Source organism: Pleurodeles waltl, chromosome 9 (assembly GCF_031143425.1).
Source record: "Pleurodeles waltl isolate 20211129_DDA chromosome 9, aPleWal1.hap1.20221129, whole genome shotgun sequence".
Taxonomy (NCBI): Eukaryota; Metazoa; Chordata; class Amphibia; order Caudata; family Salamandridae; genus Pleurodeles; species Pleurodeles waltl.
In genome coordinates this window covers 329,051,130-329,074,951 of record NC_090448.1, presented here as the reverse complement: position 1 = coordinate 329,074,951, position 23,822 = coordinate 329,051,130, and the positions used below count along the sequence as shown (strand labels likewise).

General features: G+C 42.6%; 1 protein-coding gene across 2 annotated transcripts in view; it reads left to right on the top strand.

The window, feature by feature from the left end:
- The window catches only part of RHOA (ras homolog family member A), a 167,038-nt gene extending 148,764 nt beyond the window's left edge, over positions 1 to 18,274 (top strand). For both annotated transcript variants that reach the window (XM_069206855.1, XM_069206854.1), the window contains exon 5: positions 16,812 to 18,274. In XM_069206855.1, coding sequence (XP_069062956.1) covers positions 16,812 to 16,985 — 174 coding nt within the window. In that variant the 3' untranslated portion in view covers positions 16,986 to 18,274. The remainder of the gene's footprint in view (positions 1 to 16,811) is intronic.
- Positions 18,275 to 23,822: the final 5,548 nt, after the last annotated feature.

The window sequence follows — 23,822 nt, the reverse complement described above, 5'->3', positions numbered from 1 at the left end:
AACTTGTTTCTGGAAAGATCGGGATCCAGCTAATCTACTGAAAAACTAAAAACACCTAAGCAGACACCTGTGAAGAGCAACAAATTTAATGGTGGTGTCTGTCTGGTGTAGTTAAAAAGGGGGGTTGGGACACCTCTGTGAGGACAAGGACTCACAGGGTCACCTAACTAATTACTAGCCAACATGTTTCTGCCCTCAAAAGTGAGCCAATGAAGGTCTCGGGGCATTCGTCAGGGCCTAGGATCCCTACGTCTCACGTTGGAGGAAAATACTCTATGGGGAAATCAAAGAGTGAGAGAATGAAAAAAGAATGATCTACATTACCCAAGGAATTACCTTGAGGCGGCCCTTTTCTTAGAGGCAGCTAGCCTCTGGTATCCAGGAGGGGGAGTGTCCCCTTATAGTCACACATACATCAAAGGGGACGCTCGCCGTGCGCCTACTTCGTCCTCTCCTTGGACCGCTTGTGACCCATGAAGTATTTAAACTAATAATGCTTTTTCTTTAGCGATTCAGATTACTTTTTGGTGGAATTTCTTGTCACTCTTAGATCTTATGAGGGCAAGGTGTTACCAACGGTACTCTGTATAAGCCAGATGCTTGCACTGTATAAAACAGATGTACAACCCCAAAAAGCATACACTTCCTATCACTGTCATTAGTTGTATATACACCTTTAACCCAGAGCTATCTGAAATAACTGGACGTTTAGGCTAAAGTTCTGACTCTCAATTAACTGAGAAGCAGAGGACCCTTAACAGTGTCAGTGACCAGCAAATGTTATAATAAGCTGGGTTAAAATGAATATACCTTGGTTTATTCTCTAGACATAGGATTGTAAGCTTAGGAAAGACTAGTACTGCTTTTTATGATTTTCAATGATAGTCCTAAATATTGAATAATTTCACCACAGCCTGGGCGGACCCCGGAACACATTCTTCAATATACTTAAACTTTGAGGAAAATGTAATTGAAGAATGTTCATCACTCAAAATAATTCTCCGTAGAGTCTCAATGTTGTGTGTCATACTTGTTTTCCTTCTGAATGCTGTAAACAAAAAGTTAGTTATTACATAGCCTTTGAATGTACAACACTTTGTCATGGTAAAGGGTACCTTTGTACCCAAAGCATGATGAGAAAATGCAGCCTGATAGGCTAGCACTGACGGAGGTTAAAAAGAAGCCTGTTATTTTAAAAACCTCAGAAGCACCCCATCCCACAATGCATTGTAGTGGCAGTTTGCCTGTGAGTCAGTTCTTTCTTCCTGCTCCTTCAGGCAGGATCTCTGAACTCCTCAGGTGGTTTTTCACACCTCCAAAACATTTATCTTTACCGTATTTTTCAGTCCGAATGCCTTCTCTTTTTACAAACTGCCCTTCATGTTGAAGAAAAGAGATGAGCTCTGTTGCTCATAGTCTGTGAGGTTTGTTTTTCACAATCGCACCAGACAAAAGGATGTGACATTTTTCAGAAAATATCAGAGGACGTTTAAAGACTAAACAAAGACACAACAAAAGGCAAGACCTGAAAGCAGAAGAAGAGAAAAAGATTAGAAAGTTAATCTCATTCTTCTGCTGAATAGCATTGAAAATCTGGTAAGGACTCCCACAGAGGGAGATCTACAGATAGAAAGTTTCTTCCCTGACATCGTCACTCATCGACACCAATGACAGGGAGAGAACGTGGCTGTTGATAGGTTTGGCTCAACCCATTTCTCCTTCTAGGGAAGGGTTAACACACCATTACCACCGCTCAGCATCCAAGTCGACGGTGACAGTCATCACTGACATTGAAGACTGGCTGTACCAAATTCACTGCCTTCAGACTCGTGTTCAGCGTCAGACACACCAATCAACATCGAAGATGCAGCATTTGACGTCAAAAAGACACTTTTCATTGAAGATTCCAGTACCAGCAAAACAGACTTGTATGGTGACGATCACACCAGTCGCACCATCAAGAGCACCTCACATCTGTCTGACTTATTCCCCAGAATGGCCCGTCTCCTTCTGTGCCTTCAGCCACATCTCAGGAGTCAGAAGCTCCATTGGTTTATTCAGATACTTCATTTTTTCCTTAAAGGCCTATAATACATACAATATCCTCTACAGATTCCTTAACACGCTTTGAATCTGTCTTCAGTTAAATTATTTTTAAAAGCCACGTCCATGTCACCCATTAAGAAATGGAAACCTCGTATATGGACACAACCACCAAGAATGCAGACTGACTTTGACCTCTCCTCCTTAGTCCCACTTCTAGGATAGCACCATTAGATGATATCCTTACATTTCAAGATGCGTTCGTAAGAGGGGCTTCAAGTGTGAATACTAATTTGGGTACACCTCAACCAGCAGTATCTGTGATCCTTGAAACTCTGCAGCCAAGAATGACTCCAAGGCCTCTTCTGCCTCTTCTTCCAGGCCTTTAAGACTTAGTCGAGGAAAAGTTCCTTACTCTGGCTACAGTAAAGTCTACTACACCAAGACTACTCAAAGTGCAAGAATCCACAACAGGATTCAACTTTTTAAAAAAATGGATCCTAAACTGGAATCAATAATTACTACAGTGGTTAGGCGTGGACATGCTTCTGTGTCTGAATCCACAGCTCCACTGAATAGGGAGGGCAAGCAAATGGATACTATTGTCAAAAATGTATGTGGAATAGTCTCCACCCAGTTAAGGAATGCCAATGCTGCTGCCCTACTAGATAGATATCCAAAAGAAATCTGGTATGAAATGAAGTCCTTTATGTCTGAGTTACCAGCTCACAGACAAGATGATTTTCTGAAAATGGTTAATGAGGGTTTACTAATTTCCAACCAATCTGTTAGTGCAGCAGTGGATTCTGTTGAACTCTCTGCCACCTCATTCTATCATGGCATTTCCGTAAGACACACATTCTGGCTGAGACTATCTTCTCTACAACCTGATGCCCAGTTGAAGATAGTGAATTTACCTTTTTCAGGTCCCTCTTTATTTGGACAGCATACTTAGGAAGAAAAGATGAGGACGAAGTCTGAGGTGGAAACAATTAAGTCTTGAAGAACAAAATTACATTTTCAGGCAGCAGTACAAATACTGAGACAGAAGTTACTACTACCATAGGGTTCACACCCCTGGGGGGCCTTATCAATATTCGCAACAGCAGAGACGTCCTAAAGGCCATATCAAGGGTGATTCTGTATGAGTAGGTTCACTCCAACAAAATGTTCACAGCCCAAAGACAAAAATCTGTATCCTCGGTCAGATAAGTGCTTAACGTCATACAAAATGGATATGCACTCTGCTCCAAGCACGTTCCTCCACCTGTTCATCCACAACCTGTCAGCGACTTGTCTAAACCTCTTTCAAGAGACATCTGCTCTACTGCAAAAATGAGCAATAGAGAAGGTTCACTCAGATACTTTCTAGACCAAAAGAAGTCTTTCCAAGCAGTTTCAGCCAATCAATTCTGGATCTCGGATTCCTAAAAAACAAAGTATCAAAAAAAGAATAACTCAGGATGCTCTCCCTTGAGTAAATATATCCACACATAAGAAAATATGACTTGCTATTTGCAAAAGGCTTACAAGATGCTTATTTCCATATTCCAGTCTCTTGTCATCACAGACAATATCTAGATTCCCCATAGGTTAACAATAATTACCAATATGATGAGCTTCCTTTCACCCCCACCCCCACCCCAAAACCTTCTCCAAAGCATGGCAGCGGTAGCATCACATTTAAAAATCTGTATCCTTACCTAGACAACTGGCTACTAAAAGCAGGTTCTCTGTGTAAGGTGAAGAAAAACTTCAGTCACAACAAACCTACTGTCCAAGCTAGGTTTACAAATCAACTTCAAATCGATCTCCACACCAGTTCAGTGCCTCACTTTACTAGGAGCCAAAATAAATACATAAAAGGAAATTGTTTCATTCAGAGGAGAGATTCTCACCAATTCAGAGGAAATGCAGCAAGACAGACTAACTATTAGTCCGCATCTCTCATGGGGGTACTTTGGCATCCTGCAAATTCATAGTCCCAGATGCAACACTCTCCATTTGACCTGCAGATATGTCTAAGAGGATCAGTGGTCTCAGAAAAGTGGTTAGGAAGATCAAATTTATCTGACAGACCATGCACGTCAGTGTCTCACCTGGTGGATCAAGTATCCGTCTACTAGCAAGAGTATCTTTTCTGAAGGAAGCACCCTCAAAAACTATAGTCAAACGCCTCACTTTCAGGATGGGGCGCACACATGAACCACCTCACAATTCAAGGGCATTGATGTCAAAAGGAGAAGCCTTATCACAAAAAATTGCTAGAGCTAAAGGCTGTACATCTAGCTCTCAAGGATTTTCTTCCATCTCTCACTTCCAAAGGTCTAATGATTCAAACCGACCGTACCACTACAATGCACTATATCATCGAACATGGTGGAACAAAATCAAGACTCCAAACAAAAGCAATGTGGAATTGGGCTCTAGAAAGAGGTTTATTACTCGCAGCCTTCCACATTCCATTAATCCAAAATGTAGAGCAGTGTTTCCCAGCCGGTTTCATGAAGAAAACAAGTGGGTTCTCAACTAAGAGGTGGCAAACAGCATCTTTATACAGTGGTGTACACCAACGTTGGATTTATTCACAACAGCACAAAACAAAGAATGCAGAAACTTTGCTTCCAGGGTACCAGAACCACTCTATAGGCAATGCCCTTTTGATCAACTGGTCGACTCCATTTGCATATGCTTTTCCACAGATTCCAATAATACCTCAAGTAATCCAGAAATTACAGAAATTGAGATGCAGAATGATCCTAATTGCTCTGGACTGGCCGTATCAGTGGTGGGACACAGATTTTCTCCAGGAGTCCATAACACGTCACAGGCTAGTTCCACTCACTGGATCTCCTTCCAGGCTTCAGGGACAAATCTTACATCCACAATTCCAGTCCTTGAATTTGGCGGCATGGCTACTGAAATGGCAGTATGGCTATTTAAATCTACCTGAAGAGTGTATTAACATGATAGTGTCCAACACGATCATGCTGTACCCTCAAGTGGAAATGTTTTTGTATGTGGTGTCTAAACAATTGTGATCCTATTAATGTACAAGAGAATGTCAGTCTCACACTTCACTTGCCAGGTCAGGTTTACAAGTTTCTTCCATTAAAGTCCACTTATCAGCGATTACTGCATACAGAAAAGCTCCAGTGCAACCTTCTTTCTTTAAGATTCCTGTGATAAGATTTTTTAGATGGACTTAAAACCGTTTTTCATTCAGTTAGGAAATCATCTCCTCCTTTGGAATTAAACTTGGTACTATCAAAGTTAATGGGTCCTCCATTTGAATCCATCCATAGACTGACATTACAACATTTGTCATGAAAATTGCCTTTTTATTGCCCATTCTCTTTGCACGTTTTGTTAGTAAACTACAGGTATTTCATATCAATAGAATAGTTCAGGGTACACATCCTTTGTTTACTTGAAGTAGGCCCCAGATTTTCATACTAATTAATCAGTTGCGCTTCCGACATTTTTTTTAACCATACTACAGAAGCAGAAAGAACCCTGCACTCTTTTAGATGTTAAGAGTGCTACGTTTCTATGTAGACAAATCTGAGGTGATAAAAAGTTGAATTATCTTTTATACATTCTGGATCCTTATGGCATGGCAGGGCTTAGCTGCTTCAAAACAATCTGTATCAAAATTGACAGTTTCTTGTTATTTCTTTTTTCTATCAGATTGCTTATAAACCTTTACCAGGCAAACCTAAGGCCCGCTGTGCAAGAGGTAAAGCAACAGCAGCAGCTTGGGATAGACAAGCTCCAATTCAAGATAATGGCATAAGGCAGCTACTTGGAGATCATATATACCCCTTTACAAGACACTTTTGTCTAGAGACCGACGCCAGAGCAAAGTTGAGATAGGAAACATTGAGGAATCTGTTTAAATAGTTGCAAACCTTTCAACTTGATGCGTAGGTACAGTGTGGTTGGACTAACTCACCCCAGCACCAATAAGATTTTACTTCTCATAATATTACATATACCGGACAGCCGCAATACAGATTCCTAGAGCGTGCTACACTATTCAGCATTTGACTGTCAATTGAGATCCTTTGATGCAAAAGGAAAAGCTACATACCTGTAGTTATAGTTTTGCATCATAGGTATCTTTATTAGTGATAAACGACCCTCTCCCCCTGGCTGTAAGGGCATATGCGTTTGTAGTTAATGTAAAAATGAACGGACTCCAACAGGCAAACCTTCACTGCAATGCACTTTGGGATGGGGTGCCTCTGAATTTCTTAAAGGAACATGCTTCTTTTAACCTGTCAGTGGTGGCCTATCAGGATGCATTTTTTCCTCGTGCTTTTTGCTATAAAGGTAGCCTTTTCCATGAAAAAGTATTCTACGTTCAAGGGCTATTTAATAGCATCTACTATGTTTCTACAGTATTCAAAACAAAAATAAATCTGACAGACTACACTGCGACTCTAAGGAAAATCATTCAAATGACGACCATTCCTCAATTACATTTTCCTCAAGGTTTAAGCATATTATAGATGGTGTTCCAGGGTCCGCACAGGTTGCAGGGAAATTATTCAGTGTACAGACATGGAACTACAGGTATGTAACTTTTCCATCCCTGGTGACAAGACTTCAATTGATCCAAAATATGGTATTGCGTTTGGTTTGCCAGTTTCCGTTGGGCTCCAAAATACGTCAGGTGCTGAAATCTTTGCAGTGGCTGCTGGTGGTAGGTAAAGATGCTTCTTCAAGCTTCTTTGTCTTTACCGCAAGACAATGTATGGGGCTGGCCCATTGTACCTTCGGTCCTGTCTCAATTTTTACTATCCAGCCAAGGCCATGAAGCGTTCAAATATCACACTAGCCGCCCCCACTCCAGCTGTATTCGAACAACTCAAAATGGATTTGGCCCCTTATTACTGGAATAAGTAATGGCCATATTTGATCCTGCAATACCTTGGGACTTTTAAAAAAAAACTGATTAAAACATAAAACATGCCTTTTAAACCTGCCCTTACCTTGCGCTTCTTTTGCCGCCTCTTTATAGCTTTGTGCTGGGATACTCCATATGGAATGAGCCGCATCTTGCCCTTTATTAGGTTCATAAACCACAAGTAAGTATGGAATGGGATTGAGCAAAACAAACTAATAACGGTCTCAGAAATAATGCTTGGGTAAGCTTGCTTGTGGAATCTGATGCGGACACACTCTATATAGCTCTTATGAAAACTAGGCAAATGCTGTACATGCAGGAGGCGAAACAGGGAATGAATATATACTTGAGGGCTCTACCTATTGCCTTTCTGCACCTCACCCAAATTAGTTGTACTAAGCCCTTTTCCGGAAAGTGAAAGAGCAGTCTCAGGTCCTCCATTGAATTTGAGAATGTTTACGTAAGTGCAAGTCAAGGCAGGTGAACATTATTGTCCACAACCTACTTATCTGTCCCATGCATATTTTGGGTTAATAAAATACTCTTGAAGCTGGGTCAGGGCGTTGGTTGTATTACTGGCCATTTTACATGAGATGGAATCAGTTGATCTTGTTGGGCACAGGCACCTTATTTAAGAACACAGTAATATAGCTAATCCAAAGAAAGGTAACTGGATGTGTCCCTTTCTTAGGTCTCTAGTTGAATTTCAATTTGTTTCTCTGGATAAAAAAGTAGCCCTCTCACAGATGTTCACTTGTGACTTAAAGTGCATGTAACAGGACAGAGGGTTGGTAGAATTATTTAATAGGATACATTTTGTAGGTCACTTAAAGTTGATAAATGTTTTATTCATTGCTTATGTGGATCGATTTGTTTCATGCTTATTTGCCTTAATTCTGAGCAGAGGTTTTTTGAATTGCCTAAATCAAGACAAAAGTGGCATTGTACCTAAGAATCAGAGTTCAAACAACCTGTCCTCCATATCATCCCTTTAATGTGGTACGCTAGCATACTCTCCTAGCCGCACAGTAAAAAATTTTATTAACTTTGTTCACAAAGTTATGTCTCGATACTCGCCTAATAGTGATTTTGAGAGGAAAGACATTAAACACAAGTGTTACTTGTTCTAAATTTCCACCCTACATTTGAAAGGGAAGCCAAAAGATGTCTGCTAAGCTCTCTATTTTTTAATTTGTAGTGATCAAAATTCACTTTCAGAAGCTTTGGCACATGACTGTTTTTCGGGCTGGTTTGCAAAACCAATCCCTGACAATATCTAAGCTTACTTTCGGTGAGCTAGTCCTGCAGCTAAGACTTTTTTTTCCACAGGTCTATTGAAGCCTGCAACCTAGTCCTAATTGCATAGTCCTAAGCACCGTTTTAATTAAAATCAAGTTTGGCTAGAATGGGTTAAAAATCTCATTTACCCAATTAGTAACGTGTTGCTAAGCTATCACTTGTAGCTTCATAGGTTGGTGCATAATGAATGCAGCTCTCCCTCCATAAGTTACCATTCAAGCTGTAACCTTCCACTAGACTTTTGCTGTCTGACTGAAATGTTATTAAACTGAGGTAGTACAAATTTTACGTGTTACAAGATATTACTTGAGGTGAGAATACTTACAAGGGAACCAATGATATTCCATAGTCCATTTATGAGGGTATTAAGGTTATAATTTAACCTCAACACTGGATGTTTTTTCCTTTCGATGTCCTATACATACAAGATATGTTTCTCTGAACCATTTGAATGAAAGCAGTTTGTGGCGTGGCAACTACACTTTGAACCACCTGTCTTGCGGAATATCTTCTTCTGTACCCAAGAATTGAAGATGCTTATTCAGTGTAACTAAAGCTACAGACCAATTCTAATACCTGCTGTAATGCCCAAGATGATTAGGAGATACCACAATCATGCCATGGATACCGATTTGACAAAGAAAACGTATTTCTTGTAATTGCATTATCGTACCAATCTAGTGAGGGACTGCTGTGAAAAAATGTTTTGAATTTAACAGAGTGGTCAGTGCATTCATCCATCATCTCCAGTAGTTGTCACTGGAACTAGGTAGTGGGAAGAGGAATGGAGTTTGAAAAACGAGTGTAATTTGAACAGAATAACTTAATTAACCACTGATACTACTTATCATTGAAATTATAGCATACATAGGTATGAGTATGTGACTGACTGAAATGGTTGTATGTTCTCTTCCTTCAGAGACTTAACATCACAACGCTGTGCTAATAGGCTTGTATGGTAACCTGCAACACTACAATAGCACGTTGGAAATATTGCAGCCTCAGGCAGATACCTTCAGGGGCAGACAAGTGCCATCAGGGGAATCTTTGTCCTATGTTGATATCTTTATATAATTGGGACTTCATAACTCAGTGGGAGCTGTGTCCCAGGTTTTCAATTATCCCACAAGTTCAACTTTTACTTTGTTTTTCATGTTTGCACCCGCTTTACCTCTCAAACCAAAATACATGAGTAAAGGGCCTTCATGTTCAAAAAGGTTCAGAAATACAATAATGTGGTGCCAAAGACTGACACACCTTACTGTTGTATATGGTATTAAGCATGACTACTATTAATTTAATACTTAACCTTCCAGAGGCTCAAAGTTTTCAAGAAAGGAAGTGGATATCTTGGCATTGTTGCCACCAAATTGCATACTCCTTAAGATTGAAGGGTAGACTAGTTCCTGCCACGTTTGTGACTGGGTTTCCATTTGAATGCCTTGGCGGGACTGGCAGTACAAAAACATGAAAAGAAGGGTTTTTGGTCTGAGATTGCACCTGATCGCTCAAGCATAGGCACTCCTGAGACAAATAAAGCAGTATTTGGATTCTAAGGTGAGCTTGTGCTGGAAACAAGGGTACCCACTTTGGTGTCAGTTGCACCTTTATGTGACAAATTCTCTTTTATCTAAGCATTAAAATCCAGCAGTCGTAAATCAGTTGAGAAAAAAGTTGGGCTCTAGAGTACCACTATACAGATCTAGTATAGTGGACCACCTACGTCCAGGGAGTGGCATTAGTTTACCGTTGATGAGCTCATGGAAATTCTGCCTGAAGTTATAGCTCGAAATATGCAGCAGCCCTGGGAGGAGAACAGTTTCTCATAGCTAGCTTAAAATATTTTGTATGGACTTTCTATGTGCCTTCTTATGGTTCCTCCAGTGCTACTGCTGACATTCAGGCTGCTCTGTCTCCAGAACAAAGAATGTTCCAGTGATCGTCCTGGCTGCTCATAAAACTGATGGTTTATTTCACTTAGTTAAACATGTAACCTCAGAGCATCCATGTACTGTGTTTAAGTGCCCTTATGCTGATCAGCCAAGTGAAAAGAGGAGCTTCTAAGACCTTACAAGGCTATAGGGTGCAGATTGTCCAGACACTTCACTTCGGATCCGATAGTGAACCAAACTAATATGTGGCAGTCAAACCATTGGATGACTCTGCATCTCTTTTGTAAAGTGCTGCTTCCACTTTAGGGTTGAGAGGATGAGTGACATTTTGCAGAAGCAATAAGACCTTTCCTGTCCCATTTGAAGAGGATTAAGAGTCCTGTTTCATATTGATGAAAACCTCTCTTCTGTGCTTGGTGTGGTAGGAGACTAGTTTTGCTTCAAATCATCAAGTAGTTGACAGCTTGATCCATTTACTTTTATCCGTTAATTACTTTGAGATTAATCTTGTGGGAGTAATTATGAGGTAATTAATTACGGGTACCTATATTTAAACCTATTTCTGCGTATTAAATGGTGATGGATATAACTGGCGTCATCCGATATTTTTTCGGTGTAGACTGTAAATGCAAGGTTCAACTATCAACAAGATTTTTTTTTTTAAATACTGTTTGCCACTATAGGTTCCTCCCACCCTGTTATTTAAACTATAAAGATCACAACAGCATTTTACTTAATTCTTTAAGGTTTTCTTTTTTTTAATTATTTTTATTTTACTGGTGGTGACCTACCGCTGTACTCTCCCACCTTTAACTATTAGGTATTCCCCTTGTCCCTAGTGCTTAACTCCTAGTCCGTCTGGCTTAACAGTACAACCCAAAAAAAAGCCGACCTGTGTGCTACAGAAAGGGGCTTAGACTCCACCCATATTTTGGTTTCCTGGAGTAGAGTTTTATCTGATAGACTTCTAGCCACAGATTCCTTACTTTAGAATAGAATATTCCCCAGGCGTCAGACTGGATGAGGGAATTTGCAAGCCGTTCCCATGTGTGCAGATCGGTAGCATTTTTCAGCTCTGCATGGTGTCATCTGTGCCAAAAGTGACATGTGCAATGGCTATATAGGCTCCACCGCTGAGACCTGATTTCCTTTCTTGACTGTTTTTGCGCACCAGAAGTAGAGCCAAACTGAGGACAATTGACTACTGAGCCAAAATGAGGTCCTGAAGGATCTCTTAGAGTGTATATGATTTAGAGTAGGCAGAACTCCTGAGGATTAGAGGGTCTGTAAGGAATATGCAGCTAGGTACTCTCTACCAGATAAGGTGTTACTGAATGTAAGTTACTTGTTCATCTGATCATGAAGTCTCTTACCAGCATGAAAAGGGATTGCTCGAAAGTTTCTGGATCCAGTCTGGTACTGGAGGGAATATTGTAAGGTAAGGAATCTGCAACTAGATAGTTTCTACCAGATAAGGCATTAGCGAAGGTAAGTAACTTGTTCGATTGGGATGAAATTGAGTGCTTTCTCTAAAAAGAGTGCTTGGATTGTTCTTTTTCGCTTGTGGCAGATCTTAAACTCAGTACAGCAGGACTGAGTTGGCTTTAGTGGCAAGCTAATAATCCTGGCTGTAGGACTTATCTTTTTATTCTGAAATGTGACAGAAAAGGTAGTAGGCTCGAAGTATTTCTAATGAAACGCATATGTTAAATTTAATAGAAATGTAATGGTGGAGGTTTCTATTACTCTGTATTAAAGCCTACAGATAGGCATGTTACATGTAATTCTACAGATTACATTCCTAAGCCAAAGGTTATGTTTTGTCACCCACTCTGGAAAAGCCTGGCAGTAGAATTTAATTGTGATGAATCATGTTAGGCACTATTTTAGAGGCTGCAAGACGACCCCTCAACGCTCTTGATTCTGGTTACGTAAAAGGTCCTAAGACCGCTTGCAGAGCTTCTCCTGATGATTGTCAGGTAAGTCCCACAAGCGAAAGAAGTGGAAGCGGTTTTAAACTACCTCGCACCAGTCCATGTCATCAGACTAGGTGCAAGAGTGTCAGCACTCCTGGCCTCAGTTTGTACCTCCTCGACTTCCCTGGAGCGACCACCGCCCAACTCAAGGAGTTTTAAGGCCATGCACATTGCATTTGTGTGGCCAGAACCTTATGGAGCACCTTTGGGTTCCATGGGTTTGGCATCTGCCCTTACTGGTTCTCTGCCAGTTGGTTCTCCACCTCGGTGCTCTTGGATCTGGAGCAGAACCACCCTCAAAACTGAAACCTTCCTTGATGCCTGCTCCGGTGACATCGCTTCTGGCTGCTTTAGTTGGAAGTGGCCTTCTCCAAACCTTTATTCCCATTTAACGAAGACCTTGCAGATGTACTTAGGGCCTGGTCAGAGCCATGCACAGAACAGTTGACTTGTGTCATCGCCTCACTCCGGGGACACCAGTTTCCTCACCCAGCACCCCACCCTGGAGAGCTTGGAGGTTCAAGCCTCCACCTCCAGGATCAATTCTGATGTGTTCCCAACCACTCCACTTGATAGGGAATCCAAAAGGCTAGATACCTTTGGTGAGCGGATTTCTTCTTCCACCAGTTTAGCACTGTGGTCAGTGAACACAGTGTGCCTTTTGGGCCAATACTCCCAACCTTTGTGGGATTCGGTTGCGCTAGTGCTACCTATGGTCTCGGAGGATGCACCAGCCATACCATCCCATCCCAAGCTATTGCTGATGGGCAAGATGCAGCAAAGTTAACCATCAGCTGTAGACTTGACTCAGTCAGCTTGCAGGGCAGAGTGATTTCATAGTCTGTGGCTATTAAAGCCATGCCTGGTTAAGAACCACTGTTTTTTCAGAGGATGTCCAAGCTTCACTCATGGACATGCTTTTAGATTGCTGTCACCTCCTTGATGTGACAGCAGACTCAGTGCTGGAGTGCTTTAAGGATAGCAGAGCTACGGCTAGGTCCTTGTCCTAGCCATGGCCCCACGCCAACCCAAGTCCACCTTTTGTTGCCTCCGTGGCTACGGGGCTACAAATTGCTTCCTTTCCCGCCCAGCTACAGAGGCCAACAAGCTTCCCACCCCTTTGTGACAATGGATGCAGATCACATGGGACCACTAGCCAGAGGGCAGGTTTGTCCTTACACCAACATGGGCAGCCAGTGGGAGGGGGATCCACCATCACCCGCCCCTGGCACTCCAAACATTAGACAATTGCTATTTACAAATAGCCGATAGGGGCTCACCTATTCCCTTTCAGGAGACTCACCTACCCACTTACCTCCTGCTGATGGAGGACCAGGTCTCCTTGCGCCAAACGGAAGCTTAGGTAATTTTGGCCATAGTGGCCACAGAAGATTCCGGCACCAGAAGTAGGTTGTGGTTGCTATTCCTGTTACTGTCTGGTGCCCAAAAAGGACTGCGGCCTCTGTCCTATCCTAAATCTGCCACTTCTCAACTTCTTTTTTGAAAAAGGAGAAGTTCAAGGTGCTCATCTTAGATCAGGTGGCTTCTGCCTTGAACCCTTACGACTGGAAGGTAGCTTTGGACTTGCAGGCTGCATATTTCCAAAAACCTTTCCTGTCAGTACACAGCGATATCTGCGGTTCACTGCGAGCCAAGAACACATTGTTTGCCATGCTGTTCTTTGGCTCACCAGTACCCCTCAGGTACTCACCAAAGTGATGGCGGTGACTGCATCGCTCGTCTGAGGAGGTCTGTTGGAGGGGGGTGGGGGGGGGCAGTGGGTTGGGAATTCCAGTCTTCTCCTACCTCAAAGATTGGCTGTTGACATATGCTCACCCCAGGCAGCCGTCTCCCACCTCCAGACTGACGAACCTCCTGCATTCTCCGAGGTTCACTATTAACATGCCAAAGTCATACCTGACTCCCTCTTAAATGCTCCCTTCCATTGGAGCTGTTCTAGAAATTGCAGTTTTGGGCCTATCCACCTGAATGTCGTGTCCAGGATATTCTGAATCCAATACAGATGTTTTAGCCAATATCCTGGATTTAGATAGGCCTCATGGCTTCCTACATCCTGGTAACACATGCGGGACCTGAAGTTACAGTGGCCGCAGTATTAGGGAAATCTCTTTGACCTGGTCCAGATCTCAGAGGGTATTGCAAAAGACCTGCAGAGAAGGCTGATGAACTGAAATTTGGTCAGCCAGACCTTTGTCCCTTCCCCAACCAGAACTGACCGTAGTGACAGTTGCGTTACTCTTGGGCTGGGGTGGCCGTCTGGGAGAGGTGTAGATCAGAGGAATATGGTCGCCAGCTGAGCTAAACATTAACCTGTTGGAGCTCCAGGTAAGCCAGTTGACACTGAAAGCCTTTCTTCCTTTAATCCAGGGAAGGTGTGTTCAGGCATATACAGACAACTCCACTGCCATGTGGTACTGCAACATGCAGGGTGGGTTGGGAGTACTTGATCCTTTTGTCAACAGGCCCTGCGCCTTGATTTAGCTGGAATGTCAGGGCTCTCTGACAACCAGAGCAGATTAATTCAGCTTTCGATGCCTAGCATACCATGAATGAAGTCTCCATCTTGAGGTGATGCAAGGCTTATTCCACAGTGGGGAGAACCTGGTTAGATCTGTTCAGCACTGCCAAGAACGCTCAATATCAGCAGTGCTACACCTTGAAGTTTCCAAGGCAGCTCTCACTTAAAGATTAGTTTCATCACTAGTGAAACTCCGGCTTCCTGTACGCCTTTCCACCGATACCACTCCTGCCCAGAGTTCTCAAAAAGATAAGGAACGACCAGGCCCAAGTCATTCTTTTGACTCCCAATTGGGCACAGAAAGTCTGGGGTCCCAAGCTCCTGAACATGACAATTGGTTTTCCATTAAGGCTGCCCCTTCAGGAGGATCTTCTGTCTCGGCAACAAGGCAGGGTCCAGCACCCGAAACTGCGCATGCTCTAAGTTCATGCTTCGAGACTTAGCAGAGGCACTTGACAGCTTTTGACCTTCCTCCATAAGACTCTATCTGGCAGCCAGGTGTCCCTCAACCAAGATGGTACATGTCTGCAGTTGGGACAAGTTTGTGGCATAGTGTGCATCCTAGGGTATTGATCTTTGTGAATCCTTATCAAAGTTATTTTGCTTTTTCTTTCTCTGGCTCAGCAGGGCTCTATTTTGAACACTGGTAAAGGTTACTTGTCTGACATTTCTGACTCTTTAAACTTGCCAGGCCAACCTTTTTGTTCAAGTCACCTGTTGCACTAAATTCCTCAAAATCTACAACACGTTTTCCCCCTGGCCATTCATCATGCCCCAATGGTATCTTAATTTCTTGTGTGCACCTTTTGCACAACTTTCCACTTTGCCCGCTTACCATCAAGATGGCTTTTCTATTACTCATAACATCGGCCAGGAGGTTCAGCGAACTGCAGGCAATCTGTACACTGTTCTTGTACCACTTTTGCCCAGACAAGCTGGTTCCACAGACTTGTGCTTCATTTCTCACGAAGGTTGTGACACCATTTCATGTAGGTCAAAACATCACCTTGCTTACCTTCATTGCTCTGCCTCACCCTTCTAGATAAGAGGAGAGAATACAATCATCTGAGCCCAAAAAGAACATTGTTCTGGGTAGATGGAACAAGAGTTCCAGGTGGATGATGAACTCTTTTCTGGGTATGTTGGTGTTAATAAAGGGGAAGGCTGTGCAGTAGAGTACCATCTCACGATGGATAGTTCTCTGCATAAATATCTGATAGGCACTGGCCAGAAAGCAACCCCTGAGGGCTTTCATGCTCCTTCTACCATATCTAAGGTTACAACCACTGTATTAGCTTGTTGTGTCCCTAGACATCTTTGCACATGATCAGCATTTATTACTTCCTGGATGGTTAAGTGTGTCATGAAGGTGGCTTTGCCTGTTTGGTCCTGCGGGTCTTTTTGTTTTAATCTGTGTCACTGGCCACCACTGTGGAGGGATATCTTGGATATCTATTCAAAGGTAAGGATTCTGTAGCTAGAAGTCTCTAAGATGAACCAGTTATTTTCGAAAATATCTTATCTGGTTGAGACTATCTAGCTGCAGATTACTTACCGATCTTCCAACCCTCCCTGCTCTGCAACCTGATTTCATAGTGTCATTCTTCTAAGGGTAATACACACCAATGTGACCGCATTCTTTGTGACTCAGCTCGTCTTGCGTCAAAAGCAGTAAACAGCAACTGATGACAGCATGCTGGGGTGGTGCCTATATAAGCATTACTCATATCACTTCCGACGTGGATGGCGCTGACACAGCACTGAATGACAACACCGATCAGTGCACAGTGGTACTGCTTGAAAATTACCATAGTAAGCAAGGACTTCTGGGACCCACCTGACCAAACGGTGGGATTGTTCGTGCCTCTACCCCTCCCCACCCCCCGGGGTTAAGGTATCCTTTAGCACGAATATTCCCAACAAATATATATATTTTTTCCACAGTTCATGGTTGTTTCTGGAAAATATGACATGCGTATCAGATTTCTGGGGCTTTATACTCGTCCTGATGACTGGAGAAAGTTTGTAGATTGTTTTTCTGTTGAATCCTGCCTCATTTTTATTTAAAGAGCTAACTGCTTCATTTCGTCAATAGTTTAGTTTTTTTCACGGACGTTGTCTGATCACCTTTTCTTTTACTATGTTTGTAGGAGCCTGTGAAACCGGAGGAAGGCAGGGACATGGCTAACAGGATTGGTGCTTTTGGCTACATGGAATGCTCTGCCAAGACAAAAGATGGTGTACGGGAAGTTTTTGAAATGGCTACGAGAGCAGCTTTGCAAGCCAGGCGAGGCAAGAAAAAGTCAACGTGCCTTCTCATTTAAACCCAGCAGCCGCCTTACGCTGCGGGCACTATCCAGCACTCTGTGCAACAAGCGGCTAACAAGATTCTGAAGTGATGTTTATTAATCTTAGTATATGATTTCCTTTCTTGATCTCTTGTTTTAAACAGTTTCCTCTTGCTTACAGGTATTCAAGTCAGATGTAATTTCTCAACATTTTCTTCTGTTATACTGCCTTGTCACAATAACAGTTATACGCTCAAGACTATCTTAAACATTCCTTAAATGAGCAATCTTTGTACTAACGAGTAAATAGTGGCAAATTAGAGGAAAATAGTGCATTTTTAAAGTATAGTAAAAATAGACAATTGTAGGTTTTTTTTTTTTTTTTGCATCGCCCAGATGACCTCCTGTTGCAGGTTTGACATCTTCATTTTAACTTTAGTTTTTTGCCATCAAGTATTTAGTTGTACCTGCAAAGTAGGTGCAAACTTGAAGGTGTATATTGTGGCAAGGCAAAACATTTTTTTTAGCCACGGTCAGCTTCCTTTGGGGTTTGTCCTATATGGTGTTTTTTTCTGTTTTGCAAAAGACTCACTTACATTTTAAGTGACTACCCTTGGTTTTGCTTTCGAATACCTGTATGATGTATTCACTTAAGTTTTACACTAAGATGTTCTGATGAAAAGACCTACCTGCCAGAACCCACTCACTGATCTCTCAGGAATGTCAGTGAAATACTTAAAAAATAAAAAATAAATAAAGGTGATTGTATGGATTTATGGACAACGATGTTAAAAACATTAGCACCTTCACACCTTTCATCATGCAGTGTCACAATTGTCTAAGGTATGTGTAAGCTTCATATTTTGCAATACACAGTATTAAAAATGCAAATCTAGGTAATATTCACTGTGGCACCGCTTGGTGGGTTAGTTGTGAATTTCCTATTTTTCTGAGATTCTCGACTCACACAGAATAGATATATAACATGGCGCCAAAAAGAATTGTTTCTGGACATATAAAATGTGATCTAACAAAGCTTTAAATCCAGACATTGGCAATGGATAAAAAGCATCTTCGTTTGTTCCTTAAAGATTTTTTATTTAGAACAACAAATTACATCATATAAGGCTTTTTTGTATATAACTGTTACTGTGTAATTAGTCACTTTGGATGCAATGTTGCCAGGAAAGTGGGCTGGGGACAATTCTTTTACAGCCAGTATAATTGTAGTGTATTTTATATAATTGGACGTCTAATATACTGTTCTCTCCATAAGGGTTTTTTAAGAAAGTGTATTTGAAAATAAAATTCTTTCAACTTAAAAATTGGTTTCTGAATGAAATGTTCTTTTGTTTGGATGCTTTACCTGTGCACGCTTAAAGCGAAGATCCGTTTCGAAGGATTCTCTCCGTGATTTAGCCCAAGTGCAATGTAGGTTTATTGCCGACATGGTCATACAGTGATATCTGTTCTGTAACTGGAGCATGCTCAAAGCTCTTCATATTACTTTGTAAGTAGATGTTTGCACTTTTTGAGCACTGTCTGTGTAGGCAGCATCCTCTTTACTCCCTTATCCCTTTGAGGACTCGGAATTTGCAGTTGTAAAGAGCAAAGTAAAGATTTAGCGGCTGTCGTACACAGACCTATATGCTGTGTTATATGTTCGTGACAAGGGAGATTCAAGGTTTAGTGATCTTGGGTCCCTTCTGGATGTTAGCTCCACACACACATGGGATCGCAGGCTTGGTGATGAGTTGAATGCACACTGGCCCTTACGCTGCTGTTAGCGTAGTTTGCAGAGGCTTACCTGTGTGCGATGTAGTCTGAGGTTGCGGCTTTACGCAAGTAGTGGGAGGAATTTCGGATGAAGCAACAGGTACAATGACACTCAAACCTTCATCCGGAAATCAGTCTGTCACAGGGAACACCCGTTGTCATGGGCAACGGTTGCAGGTTTCCAGTACGCAGGACTTTTCATAGCTGGTAATTAGATTTCTTTGGGTCAGGTTCTGATGCACTGAACCGCAGATCTACATGACACGGTCTTGTATCATTTTCTATGGGTTACGCTAGTGCGGTCTGCTCCTTGTGTATTCCTTTCCCCTCCCTGCGAGATGTGTAGAGCTGTCCCACGTAAAAGGTGAATACTATATAAACCAGAAGAGTCAGATTATATGTAGTATTGTAGTAGTTCGGATCGAACAGTCACTCAGTTTTAAAACTGTACCCAAACTTTTTAGAGTCCTCTATTAGTGGCAAGTTAATTTCCTCCAGGTGTGTCAACGAGTTACCTGAGTAAGTGTTACTCTTAAGTAATGTGGAAGATGGGCAGGCATGCCATCGGTGTCCTAGGTGTGCAGCTTAGGCCTTGTTCTTGGACACAATCCTTGGGTAAGTGTTGTTCCTGTCAGGCCACATGCTCACCAGGAACTGAACCCTCTTGGTCCAGGCAAGGCAAGCTTAAAATAATCTGTGCTTCATTCAAGTGAATGTGATTTCCATCCAATGAATGTGATTTCCATCCAGACAGATACATGTGACTTAAAATGGTTTCTGCAGTGTAGCACAAGGGGAGGAAAGGGGGAAACAGCAAAAAACTAAGTACCCTTAAACACTGTGGCGCACCCTAGAAACCTTAGTGGCATCTTGCATGGGGAGCCTAACTGTGGGTATGAAATCTCTTATGTACCCAACTTTTCATGCACTTTATGTACAATGACGATGTCTAGTCATTGCATGTTTACGCTGTGCGAGCCAGTAGGCTGTACTCTACTGGAGTGCAGTTATAACGTAATGTAGCTCATGACATTTTTAAACTACCATCAGCAATTGTGGCATGGCTAGTTTGTCCCCCAACCCTGCCCTCCCCTCCCCTACCTCCTCCAGCCAGCAGAGTGAAGCTGCATTCAGAATTGGAGTACCGGAGAAATCACTCATCGTGATTGTCTTGCAGAGAAAAAAAATGTAGATCAGTCAGAAAGAAAAAGAGTCGATTGACCTCACATGGACACTGGCAGGGACTACTAGCTTCTCCACCATGGAGAACACCGTGCCTTTCATACATTTCCAACTAGCCTATGTACATGAACTGGCCAGTTTCTGGCAGTAGAGTGCACCACTTCAAGGACCTATTGTTCAAGGCAAAGGAAAAGGAAGAAGCCACACCATCAAAAGTTCAGTACCTACCAAGTGGTCATTTTAATAAAGGTTACCTTCCCCATCTCCCCCAGTAGGTGACTTCCAATTGAGTGGCAAGCATATGAACTTTAGATCTGGTATGCAATACATTCAGGCAAGTGGAAGCTGCAGAATGTAAAATACTGATTAGTTTGTACAAAGAACAAAAAGCTTAAGAACCCATAATATACACGAGTCGCAGACTACATACTAGTTGTAGAAGCGTTTCAAGCATTCATTTTAATAAGCGTGCATGATTACATACCACTGCTTGGGGATTAGGGCTTCCTCGCTGCACTAGACTTAAAGCATGCATGCTTCCACATGCACCTGATGCACAAAAATATGTTTTGTAGTGAGAGGCAAGTGGCAAATGGTGTCAATTCCTTGTTCATACTGCTTCAATAAAGACGGCACCCACTGGTTCCTAAAAAGCCTGTAAGTGGTGATAGCGAGGTTACACAGAACTGATGTACATCCAAAACTAGACTTTAGGTTGTAGTAGGCGATTTCTTTTCAGCAACATAATGGCCTAAACATGGCAACACAATGTTTTATACTTGTTGAACTTAAAAGTTCATAGACCAAATTTTCACCCTGCACCATACTTTGTAGCCTATATACATGATGTGAAAACAGCGCTCGCTCTGTCCCCGGAGACAACTGTGGCATTTAAATCGACCGTTATGCCATACTGCGTATCCAACAAGTATGGCTTTCTTGAAGCAACCCACATCCTTTCTCCGAAACCCATATGGTGTCTCACACTGGCCAGAACTCTGACACTGATCATTTAAGCTAGACTAGTAGCAATCTACTTGTCCTAAAAGGGTAGTGGCAGAGACACATGTATAAATGGGGAGATATATCGAGGCATTCTACACATAGTTTTCTAATGGATACTTCTAACTGTAATGGGAACACCACAGACCGATCTGGGGGGGGAGTTCTGTGCCAAAATCTGCTTATGGAAGTCCTTGTAGGGTTTGAAGCACATAGCTTTAGGGGAAGACATATCCCTTACACGCTTCATACAATTTTGACAAAAACAAGTTCTGTCAAAAGACCAAAAACAAGGCAGCTAGCTGAAGTTCCATGTCCAAAGGTGCAGGAAAAAAAAAAAAATGAAGTCGGTGCCTAGTGGTGGTGGCTATATGTGGTTCTGGTATAATTTCCAGGACAGGATGGAGATCTTGCGGAGACACATGCCACCTACTGGTGAATGAGGGAATTGCTGAGGAAAAAACTCTGGATCCAGACTAGTTCCAGTGGATATTCTGAAGGTGAGGAATCTGTGGTTCGATAAAAGTATCCACCAGAAACCTCATTAGCAAAGCTTAAGTAACTTGTTCTTGAAGGGTCCCTGCACTCAGTATTGATGTTAACCTTCCTTGTGATAACAACGATGCAGAACCAGGAAAATAATGAAGCATCCATTTACTCCAGTATTGGAACTTTCATAGATTCACATGCTTGAATCACTCCCCGTCGTCGAGATGGGAGCCCCCGGTGTAATACACAAGCCATGCTCAATTGCATATAAAGCTCAGAGGCACTAGGCCTCTTAATTTAGTAACATCTTAGTCCTTTTATAAAAAAGGACCAAACTTAACAGACAACCCAATCAGCTCACACCACCCTTTAAAACCCTCCTGTGAGGAGCTGATTTCCCTCAGATTTTCCACCATGTTTTGCTAAGGAGTCTCCTCTGAGCTCGGCTCAGTTTTTCTCTCAGAAATCCTTTCTGAAGAGATTTGGATACTTATTCTCTTCAGAAATCAATCGAGGTGAGTCAGGCATTGCAGTGCCGGCCTGACGAGTAGCTTGGCCCTATGATGCATGTCACCAGAAGGTGAGCGAGGGCTCTTGCTTCGAAAACTTTGGTTTCCATTTATTGATTGAACCACTCCCTTGAAAGTAACCCTCTTCCTTTTTTGGAACCGTGTGTAACCTTTTTTGATTTATTGACTATTGGGAACTTTACACACAGGACCAGGAGTTTGTTCTCTGAATATCCCATTCTCGCCCTCTTTTTCAATTTTTTTAGTCAACCTGGCTACCATGTCAGACACCTAAAAAGGAGCTTTTTAGAGCCTGTGCTACCTGCATGGAGAAAAGGCTTCATGTGGATGATCAGCAGAAGGACTGCATATAATGTCTCTATCCTAGCCATAAACCTAGAGACTGTAAGGTAGTAGAACCTGTTCTACTAAGACTCTCAAGGACAAAGAGGGTCATCTCCTCATCTGGCTACAAAAATTTAAATCCAGAGACAATCCAGTTTCTGATGAGGTCAGTGCCTCTTCTGTTTCTGTGGTGAAAACACTTGAAGTTTCTTCAGAGGAAAGACCCAGAAAAGCTTTTAAAAAATCTACTTTGGATATCCTCAAAAATTGGAAGCCCTTCAAGGAAGTCAAAAAAGAAGCCGGTCTCTGAGCCATCGACATCACCATTCAAGGTAAAGCATACCTTCAAGAAACCAACTTCTACTCCGTCGACAAGATCATCAACGATGGTGGTGTCGACGGCTCAGGTCCTGACTACGACTTCCACGGCACCACACTGTCTGTGTCTATGGTGAAATCCGGCTCTTCAACGGTATGCTCATCCTTGTCAACGGCGCGTTGTATATCTTCATCGTTGGCGTTCATGCGGTCCACGCTTCCATCGACGACGGCCTAGTCGATGCGGTTTCCACTATCGATGGCCTCGTCGACACTGCTTCCACCGACGATGGCTTCGTTGACAGAGCAACAGTCGCCGGCTTCACCGACGCCAGTCCCACCACTGAAGACACTCCAACCGTCGATGTCTCAACTGCTGACGTTTCGACCGTCAACGATACATCTCTCGTCTGACGAAGACTGCAGTGAAAGTACAGAGACCATGTTCCTTGCCTCTGTTTTCGCCAGCGAACCAGGATGCACACAGGAGGGCAAAGAAGTATCACCTAACGCCCTCAGTCACGTCCCCTAGCAAGGTTTCCAGCCTTCTACCCTCACATCTCTTAGACAACAATGACTCTGAGGAGGGTATTTTTGAAGTAGCCAGCAGCCCTTCCCAGTTACGGGTTAAATGCCAAGAATATTCAGATTACGATGCTTCATACTATATGCACAGGTATTATGAGCAGCTGGGGTTGGTAGGTCTTCCCCCTGGGCTTGTTTCAGACTTACAAGCAATGTTGGTGGACTATCGGGAACGTCTTCCAGCAAAGCCTTTGTTGGTTCAACAACCAATACTTCCGCCTCAGCCAACAACTCCTCACTTGCAGCAGCCACATCATACACCTCAGCCAAGATCACAGCATTCTGTTCTTTCCACACCGAAGTATTAGGTCTCCTGCGATGAGGATGCGGAAGAAGGTGAAATACAGCCTGACAACGATGAGTGTGATGATTAAATCATACTGGCACCTGCTTCTCCTACAGCACCCATGGTAGAGTCCCCACCTGAAGATATAGGTGGCTTTCATAACCTGCTTGAGCGTGCCACCTCGCAGTTTGATCTTCCAATGCCCGCAACTCAGCAGGATTGATTTTAAAGAACCCCACAGGAAGATGGTCAGAACTATGCCCATCATAGACCATATTTGGAGCCTGCTAAAGATTTTACAGAATCCGGCAATGGTCCCTGCAGTGTTGCCGAGACTGGATAAAAAATATAAACTCACGGAGGATGCTCTGGCTTGCCTCT